General features: G+C 47.4%; 1 protein-coding gene and 1 non-coding gene across 2 annotated transcripts; one reads left to right on the top strand and one right to left on the bottom strand.

Moving 5' to 3' along the window:
• Positions 1 to 3211: 3211 nt before the first annotated feature.
• Positions 3212 to 8792, top strand: LOC541708 (eucaryotic initiation factor 7). The gene is made up of 5 exons (NM_001111447.2): positions 3212 to 3586; positions 7127 to 7295; positions 7415 to 7540; positions 8215 to 8280; positions 8376 to 8792. Exons 1-5 carry the CDS (start codon positions 3348 to 3350, stop codon positions 8424 to 8426), a joined length of 651 nt encoding a protein of 216 aa, NP_001104917.1. The 5' UTR covers positions 3212 to 3347; the 3' UTR covers positions 8427 to 8792.
• A 683-nt stretch (positions 8793 to 9475) lies between these two features.
• Positions 9476 to 9546, bottom strand: TRNAG-GCC (transfer RNA glycine (anticodon GCC)). The gene has a single exon. It is a non-coding gene; the product is annotated as a tRNA-Gly (tRNA).
• Between the last annotated feature and the right edge of the window lie 513 nt (positions 9547 to 10059).

Genomic DNA, 10059 nt, shown 5'->3' with positions numbered 1-10059 from the left:
TAGAAATGAGTTTTTATATTATTAGTCTATTTTTAGCAGCTTACTTATCCTCGTACCTATATTTAAACTTCTCTATACAAACAGTACAGTCTACAATATAAAACAATGTATAGAGTGATCATATAGCTGAACTGCTAGACACGGTCTTATAAACTGATTTTGAGGCTTTTGTCCTGTGTTCAGGCATACGCATGTGCCACGCCCGTATCCAATTGTTCATCTATCTTATGTTTTTTTTTCTCGAACACGATCGTGAGCAAAAGAGCTCTCTAACGCCGTGGCTAACAGATCATGCATTACAATGTAGACAATACTATTAAATGTAAATAGTGTAGTTTGAAATAAAATTAGATCAGATAAGAGAAGATGCTGAAGATAGAGGAATGTCTGCCCAATCTATATGTTGCACTGGTTCTTCGTCAGTTCAACCTAAAGGTTTTACATGATGGAATAGTCAAGAAAAACCTAAACGCACGCGAAACTCGAAAACCAAATGACATGATTGATCCTAAGATCCAGCACGAACAAAACTGCATACGGTCATTATTTGCAACCTTTGAGTTATAGATGTCTAAACAGTACGGCCAAATGGGTGGTGTTGGCGTCAATCTAGGTGCCAATTAATGTGAGGTGAACCGGCAGTGGTGCCCTCTCTGCGGAGATGAGGACAGTCCATTGCCTAGGGCCAGACGGTCCGCAACTTGGCAGCAGGAGAGGGTTCTTCTATGCGCCGAGTCAGACGGTCCGCGTGTGCGTAGAGACGATGGTGTTTGCCAACAGCACCTAGACCTGATCCCCCGGAGGGACCCTGTTAGGGAGGAGAGATCATAGAGTTTGTCTTGAGATCGGCAGGCCAACCAAGGCGCCTTCAGACGATGTAGGGTCGAAGAGAGATGAAGATTGAGGTGAAAAAGGATACGTTACTGTCTACTCTTAGGGCAAAAAGAAAGGAAACATAAGATATATTGATTTGATTTGATTGTTGGATGCTCAATCAGACATACCCTTCCAAATATATAAGGGGAGGTATGGACCTATTCCTAGGCGCCCTCTAACAACTTTCACGGGTTTAGAGGGATAAACACAAGATAATAGCTTAATTTGCCTAATCTGATCTAATCATGGATTGTCTGCGCCTAAGGGCGGACCGTCCATAGGCTGGACCGTCTAGGCCCCAGGGCTAGACCGGCTAGTCATGCCCAGTGCCACAAATGATGTTCAACACATGGTCCCTGCCTTTTGGGGAAGTTGAGCGAACCAAAAGCACTAGTGCAGGCTGGAAACTACTCGATGTGATAACATCGGTTTTCCTAAGCATCTTGCCACATACTAGGATGGCATTGCTTCAATAAACGACTATTTAGTGCCTTGGGTAGGTCCTTACCTTGCAAAGTTTATAGCATGTAGGCATTACCAGCTATGACTTGTGTGATTCTGTAAGGGCCTTCCCAACTTGGTGACCATTTGCCGAACTTTTGGTCCCTACTTCTTAGTGGCAAGATGGTCTTCCACACCAAGTATCCTACCTGGAATGACTTAGCCTTGACCTTCTTGTTGTAAGCTTTGTCAACCATCATCTTGTCTTTCTCAGTCTCTCCTAGAGCCACCAATCTCTTGTTGGTTACTTCATCAATATTGTCCATCATTAAATTATAGTAATCTTCGAATGCTAGATCATTCTGCCTGGCACACCTAACAACATTTAGGCTTATCTCCACAGGCAAAACAACTTCCTATCCATAAACAAGGTCAAAAAGAGAGACTTAGTAGCATGGTGTTTAGATATTCTATGAGCGCACAAAGCCTCAGACAAAACCTTATGCCAATGTCTAGGATGATTAGATATTTCTTCTTTATAAGGCTAATCAACATCCTATTACTAGACTCGGCCTGTCCATTGGCCTGAGCATGATATGGAGATGAAATTAGCAACTTGATCTTATATAATTCAGCAAACTCACGTATCTTCTTTAACATAACAGAAGTCCCCTGGTCTATAGTCAAAGTTTGGGGAACATCAAATTTGTGTCATGTTCTTTAGAGCAACGAATTCGGTCCATTTGGTGAAGTAATCTGTGGCAACCAACGCAAATCGATGTCCTTTTGATGATGAAGGATGAATTTCTCCTACAAAGTCCAAACCTCACCCCCTAAGGGCCAAGGTTTGATAATAGGATGTAGTTCGGCTGCGGGGACTGGCTGTAGATCACCAAACTTCTGACATACTTGACATCCTCTGTAATATTTTAAACAATCATCTATCATGTCCGACCAATCGAAACTAGACCTTATCAACAACCACTTCATTTTTGGAGTCGATTGATGAGTACCACAAATCGCTTCATGCACTTCGACCATAGCTAATATAGCATCATCTTGGCCCAAGCATTTAAGTAGGACATCATCAACAGTTCGGTGATAAAGTTTAATATCAATTAAAATATACTTGAAAGTTGTACGCTGAACATTCCTGTTTGTCGAAACACTGGGATTACGTAGGTAATTAAAATATACTTGAAAGCTGTATAAAGTCGAAGGACCTTTAGGTGCTGCTAACTGATTTTTTTTCTTTACTCAAGCAGTTTCTCCTTCAGTCCACAGAACAATTGTTGATTCATCTACGAGTTGCATCAAGTTTTGTTTCCTTATAACAGACCTATTTGGTAAACCTACATGTGCTTGTACTCATGCAATGCATGATATCTTGTATTATAACTTTCTGCTTGTTATTTTTCTACCTTAGCACAAGGTGGTTGTTGATCATTGCCCTGTTTTGGTTGCTTCGGGTTACTAGAGCAGGTTACGTGAGTGGCCGATGAGTAATTCATTTTATTGTATATGTTGGATTTGTTCGATGTGTAAAGCTTTTAATATATGTACAAATTCGTAACTTTTAAAAGATGCTAACAAGAATATAAAATAGTAATTAGTATTTTTAATTCTAATATATTTATTATAATATGTTTACTCCGTAACAACGCATAGACGTTCACTTAGTTAAGATTTAAGATTGAGATAGAGACTACTGGGCCGGAGCGTTAATAGGGATCTGTTTGAGAAGATGCTCTAAGCTAGCAAAAAGAAGTGTGCTAAGATTTGTGTGCAATCCAACATAAACTGGGCCGGAGCCCAATCTTATTACACGCGCGTTCCAAACACGCCTTTTTTTCTTCGTCTCCTCATTCCTCAAAGAGCCGGAAGCCTTCTCCGTTCTCTCCGTTTTTCCCCTTCGCGTATCTTCGTCCGCCGCAACCCTTCACGTATCGTCTCTCTCTCACACGGTCACACCCTGACCTCCCCCCTCCCCCTCCCAGAAAAGACCCCTCGAAAAACGGCGGCGCTGCGACATGGCGGAGGTCGAGGCTCCAGCTACTGCGGTCGAGGCTCCAGCTGCTGCGGTCGCGACGACGACCCCTGAGGTGGCGGCGCCCGAGGCCGGAGCCGCTACGGAGGCGAAGGGTCCGCACAAGCTTCACCGGCAGTGGACCTTCTGGTACGACATCCAGACGAAGACCAAGTCCGGGGCTGCGTGGGGCACCTCCCTCAAAAAGGCCTACACCTTCGACACCGTTGAGGAGTTCTGGAGGTACGTTGGCGATGCGCCGGATACCTTCATGGCCCGGTTCCCTTTCCTGATCACTCCCGTTCTGATCTGGTCTGGATGCCGTGGTGGTTTCTGGGTAGTGGGTACCAGTTTATGTGCGTGTTTTTGGCCGTTCATGTGGCGGCGGGAGCTGTCCATACAGTAGATTGGGTTCTAGGTAACCTTAGTGCCAACAAATTTGAAACGATTATATGACAAATTCGATTAGATCTTGTTTATTCATGGTATCGCTGTTTCCTGTTTGCGTCGGATTTGATTGCCTAATCGCTGATTGCCCGTGGCTGATTTTTCACGTAAGCCGTCCCGTGTAGTTGTGTGTATATAGGGTATGGTAAAAGCTGAAGTGGGAGCCTCTTGATTTAAGCTAAGGGTGTGTTTGGTTTGGCTTTTGACTTTGGCTTTTACCTCCTAAAAGCCAAAAGCCAAACCAAAGGGCTGGATCTAGGAAGCAGCTTTTTCTAAAAGCCGACTTTCTTGCAATGTAAAACTGAAAGCACCTCTGGACCTGCTTTTAGCGGCTTTTGGATGGAACTGTGAAAATATATATGGAAAAACTTTTAGCGACTTTTAGTGGTTTCCACCAAACACTTTTTAGATTTTTAACAGCTCACAGCCCACAGCAGCTTTTCTCACAGCTCACAGCCCACAACAGCTTTTTTCACAGCCACAGCCCAACCAAACAGACCCTAAATCGAGAGCCCAAAGCGAAAGTAAACTCACTGTCAGAATTACCAAAACCAATAAAGGAAGAAGGAAATAGAAGCCAAATCCATTGGTTTACATCTTCAGCGACCTCCGTCTCGAGGGAGCTCTGGCTTAAGGTTTTGGGTTGGGGGAGCTGTACTGTTTCTAACCTTAGAAGGGTATAGGTGCCAGGGGATGCGGCTTGACTGGCGGTTGGGCCAAACTGGCAGCAGGGGCTAGGGGCTGGGCTTTGCTTCTCCACTTGGGATTTGGGGAGGGTGGGGGTGGGCAGGCAATGGAGGCGCCGCTGGACAGGGTTGGCAGCGGAGGCTGGTGGTGGGGTGGGGATGGGGGAGCGAAGATCTCTTCAAGGATGGGGTGAGGGAGGAAGCCAGGAACGCGAAGTGCCGGCAAGGAGGCGAATGGACAAGCGTGGGTGTGGGAGAGGAGGCGCGAATGGAGGTGGGGATGGGGTGTGCCGGTGTGGGATGGGAGAGCTGGAAAATCAAAAGAGGATGGGACTAGGTGGGGCCTATGTGGGTAGGGAGGCTGGGCCGTTGAGTCTTCTTATCTGGGGATCCCTCTCTTCATAGTCATCTACTCATCTCCATATGGTATTCCTTGTTGTAAGTAACAAGTTTGTGGGATACCCTAAACCTGGGAGTGACCGAGGGAGCTTCCTGGGCGACCGAGGAGGAGGCGTTGCACGGTGGCCATCTGGGCGGTCAAGGCGGCGCCCATGGCACGTTCTTGCTCCAAGGAAAGAGACGTGGGGCGTTCGCGCTCCTGGGAGGCGGCGACAGCCGCCTAGATGGTGGCCGCGACAAGCGCGAAGGATGCGGGTGGAGGAGCCATCGAGGACGCGACAGTGCCGGCCCACGTGGGAGTGGCGAGAGTGGGGTGGTGGCCGGGGAATCCTGGTGGGGAAGATCGGGTGCGTTGCTGCAACTGCTGTTGCGCAGGGAAGGCACCGGGAAGCCCGACCGAGAAGGAGCTTGCGGTGGGGTGGAGGCCAGCCGCGGTGGCTGTGGGGGAGCCCTCGGCGGGGACGAGACCGGCCGCCGAGTAGAGGCCCACGGTGGGGAGGATGCTGTGGAGGAGGGTGACGGTGACGCGTGGGCCGGCGGGGAAGGTGCTGCTCCCGGTGGCGGTTTGCTGGTCAGCAGCGCCCGTGCCGGTGAAGGGGCTGTGCGGGGTCACGCTGCGGCTGTGCCCGCGGCAGAGAGAGCCGCTGCGGCGGCGGGCACACTTGTGCCGCCCACACTGGTGCCGAGCAGGGCCGCGCTCGCGCCTAGGCCCACAGCGGCGAGCTGGCCGGGCAGCCGCGGCGTAGGAGAGGGGGTGGTCGGCCATGGCAAGGCCGGTGGCCGGCAAGGTGGGGGGGGCAATAATCTGCATGGCGGCTGGAGGGTAGGTGGGAGGAGAGAGGAAATTGGAAAAGAAAACCTAGCTCTATAGTATGTGGGAAACCCTAACTTAGGGTTGGGAGTTGCATTAATAGACCAAGTGATGTTGGACCTGGCCCATTACACATGGGTATGAATGTAATTACAAGGGGCTAACCCCAAAACCCTAAATGGGATTCTAACAAAGTTGTTTTTTCCGTTGGTGTTAATCATATAAGTATTAGCATTTCAGTTGAATTTTCTACTCTCAATTATATTGAATGAACTGTTTTACAATTCTAGTATGTTAATTATTCTTGGTTTGATGCTTTGAGCAGATTGCCTTGCACATATATAGAGTCTTCTCTATGTTTTTTTGCTGTTTGTCTTTGTGAGCATAGTCTTTTACGAAAGATATGCTCTACTTGCATTAGACCCTATTCAAATATAGAAAAAAAGACCTTGTGTTTAGCCTTAATTAACGAGAAATATCTTCCATTAGTTAGGGCACTCCCAATGCCGAGATCACCCATAGTTTCTATAGATCCAAGACTTCATAATTAGAAACTATCATCTCCAATGCCTACTTTCTAGGAGTAATTTATTTGGAGAAGCAAATTTAATATGCAACACAAACAAATAAGATCAGTTGTGACACAACCATGTGATCCATGTGGTACAATAAAATCGTGTTCCACAACGCATACATCCATTATTTCTAACCTGTTCTGTTTTGTTGAGCAAGTTCTGTTCTGTTCTTCTCTCTTACTAGATCAACTACTCCACTGCCTTGGTCTCAGCCTTGTTGGTTGTTACTGCCTGCATGTGCGCTTTTGCAAAGCTTGCTTCTCGCATCACATGCAATTGCAGTGTGTGCCAGTGCCCACTCACGCACAAGCCGCGCTTCAGCGTGCTTGGAACAGGCGGAGGGGCGGCAGTGCCACGGGCACGCAACATGCCAATTCCGCGTAACACCTCAGCCACACAGCGCAGTGGGAGAGTGTGAGCCGTGGGCTGAGACTCGCCTGTCATGTGAGGGCAATCTGTGCCTGTTTGCCACAGTGCATGGGGAGGATTCACTCGCTAGGCGGGGATAGCGGCGTGCTCGAAAAGGGGAGGATGCCAGAGCATGGGATCTCTTGGTCGCCGCTGGAAAGATCCAGTGACTTTGGCCCCCATGTAGGCACCATTTCTAATCTAGAAACAGTTTCTATGTTTTCTCCTCTCTTCAGTAACTTTTCTTGCCATGTCAACAAATTGTTCGTGGCAAGATAATAAATGCACATATAAACCATGATGGTTTCTGCATTGGGAGTGCACTTTAATACCTATGTGTATGTGTTGTCCCAAACTTCAGTATATGTTACTGCAGTTAGTTGGTGCAATTTTTTTCTTGTGCCTTCAATTTGATTGCCTTGTATCCATGTACTTACGGATCCCTTCTCTGTTGTAGCATGTATGATCAGATTTTTCGTCCAAGCAAGTTGTCTGGGAATGCTGATTTTCATCTATTCAAGGCTGGAGTAGAGCCAAAATGGGAAGACCCAGAGTGTGCAAATGGTGGCAAATGGACTGTCCCATGCAACAGAAAGGCAACCTTTGAGACCATGTGGCTTGAAACGGTACATCCTTGTTGTGTATTTGTCTATTTGATTTGTTCAAAATCGAGCGTCTGCAACCAGATGTTTTTCTGAGATGTTCTATTGATGGACTGCCTTTGACTAATTGTTTGAACATGCAGTTGATGGCTCTTATTGGGGAGCAGTTTGATGAAACAGAGGACATTTGTGGAATTGTTGCTAGTGTCCGTGCAAGAGGAGATAAGCTGGCATTATGGACTAGGACTGCCAGCAATGAAGCTGTCCAGGTTGGTTTTGAAAACCATTCTAACGAGTTTCAATGCTGATATCTTCTTGTCATCATAGTACCTTGGTTCATATATATTGATAAAGGGGGTGAACCGGTGAATTAGTTTTATTTAGTCCAGTGTTTTGTCCGTACCAGTAGTATCTAAGTTGTGCAGATCCCAAGCTGCTATACTGCCATATGGAATACATCCCTATAGAACTGGTTTGTCCTGCTACCTTAGCTGGGTTCAGTTTTTTGTATTATCGCTATACCGTTATAGTTCTCTTCAAAGGCCCAAAAAATGTTGTCTTACTAGACAAGGGGGGCATATCTAAATCATCTCTCTCTGGAAGAGAACTATATATAGTTTGCTAGGAATTTTTGTGCATGCTGTTTGGCTAAGCAGGAACCAGGAATTTGGTGTCGCAGACAGCCTGTTGATTGGCAATACTGTATCCAGTGTTGTTGCGTGAAAGCTGTGGTTGGATTCTTTATTAAGTGTGTTTGTCGCGGAAATACACGCTACGTTTTTTTGGTATTTCTTATGTTGTAAAGTTGTTACAATGAACAACGTTCTTCCTTCTCTATGCACTGAACGGAATGTTCAAAAGAAGAGGAAAACAAACCTTTTCCTATTGGAGAATTTCTGTACTGACCGCTTCGTAATTTTTGGCCCATTCCTTTGTCATACAGGTAAACATTGGCAAGAAGTGGAAGGATGTCATCGACTACAACGACAAGATCACGTACACTTTCCATGTATGGCTTAAGACTCTTCTCTTCGACTGCTGCTTGTAGCTTACTTTATTTGTTGAACACTGAGCATCACCATCCTGATGCCTCTGGATGCGCAGGACGACTCTAAGAGAGACAAGCCCAGCAGAGGTGGGCGGTACACCGTGTAAGCTGGACGTCAAGAAGGCCGTTGCTTTGGATTGGAAGTGGAGAGCGGAGGTGGGGATTTTCTTCTGGGATCGTCGCCGACTTTCGTTTGATTCAGCTTTTACACGAGGCAGTTTTCGCCGCTATTACAATGTTATTTTCCTCTCAGACAGCTTATGTGGTACAAGAAAGAGACGTTGGAGACATTGACGGTTTCTGTATGGCACTAGATTTCTATCTTAATATGGCCCCCCCGGTTCAGTAGCAACCCCAACGAGTCATTTGCTTTTTGGAGATCCCTGCAATGCATGGCCATGTTTTAGATCTTATATATATTGTACTGTATATAAAACGTTTGTGATCTGTGGAGCCATTGGCACCTTGCATGCAAATGTGCCCTGTCGGTAAGGTATTGGCATTTTGTGTAGGTGTATAAAAAGTTGCCTGTACGGGATTGCGGGTCCAGGGACATCTTTGCTTTTTGCACCTCGCATTCGGCATCCAGGCGAGCGAACGAATTATCGGACGGTTCTCAAGAGCGGCCGTGTTGTTTTTGTCGGTGTGCTGTCGCGCAAGCACGTGTGTCTTTTGGTCTGGATGGCTGTCCTCCTACCCCCACCTGTCAACATTTATAAACGCACTGATATCACCGTCACACACCCTCATCAGGCACACGGCACGAGCTCGCCATTCTAGCAGAACAACTCCAGAAGCGTCACTGCGACCACCCCTCCCTCTCGCTCGAGCTGGCCTGTGGCCTCGACTGCGGCGACGCAGGCCGCAGCTGGGGAAGAAGCTCTGCTACGTCCAGTTCCCGCAGCGCTTCGACGGCGTCGACCGTCGATTCGGCAACCGCAACGTCGTCTTTTTTGACGTGAGGACTGACCCTGACCCAGCAGTGGTTGCCTGCAGATCAACATGAAGCGCATGGATGGCATCCAGGTCGAGGGGCCGGTGTATGTATGTCGGCACGGGGTGCGTCTTCAACCGGCAGGCGCTGTACGGACGGGCGGGACGGCTTCGAGGCCGGAGAAGCGGCCCAAGATGACGGAACAAAAAGAGAATAAAAAACTGCACCAGCCGGGAATCGAACCCGGGTCTGTACCGTGGCAGGGTACTATTCTACCACTAGACCACTGGTGCTTGCTGATAATGATTTTCTGTTTGTTTTCTTTGTTCCTAATTGTGACAGATTGGATGGATCTATGGATCCATGACTGGTCAGCAGCGCCGCCACGACAACGAATCCACGATCGTCCTCCTCTCCGTAGCCCGTAAGGTAGGCCCCGCCTGGGCCGGGCGTGGGCGTGGGCGCGGGACCGGTCCCGCGAGCGCGTGCAGGCCAGGGTGGCAGGCGCCGCAGCCGTTTGCGACGTTCTCTGCCTGCCGACTGAAAGCAGCTGGTCCGGTTGACGCTTTGGTTACATATATTTATAAAAATCTGAGTAATTTAAAATTATTTAATACAAAGTATATCAATAGCTCAACATAGCAAAGCACCGGTGACAACATATAAATATATGGGGAAATTATCTGTGGTGCACTAACAAAAAGTGAATTTAGCTCTTGGACACTACAAATGGTACTATCCATCAGAAAACACAGAGAAACACTGTTCATTATCTGCGCACGATAAAACCTTCTATTTCCGTTAAG

The sequence above is a fragment of the Zea mays genome, chromosome 5 (assembly GCF_902167145.1).
Source record: "Zea mays cultivar B73 chromosome 5, Zm-B73-REFERENCE-NAM-5.0, whole genome shotgun sequence".
NCBI classification, from domain to species: domain Eukaryota; kingdom Viridiplantae; phylum Streptophyta; class Magnoliopsida; order Poales; family Poaceae; genus Zea; species Zea mays.
Note: the sequence above shows the minus strand (reverse complement) of the source record. Positions and strands in the feature narration are given on the sequence as shown.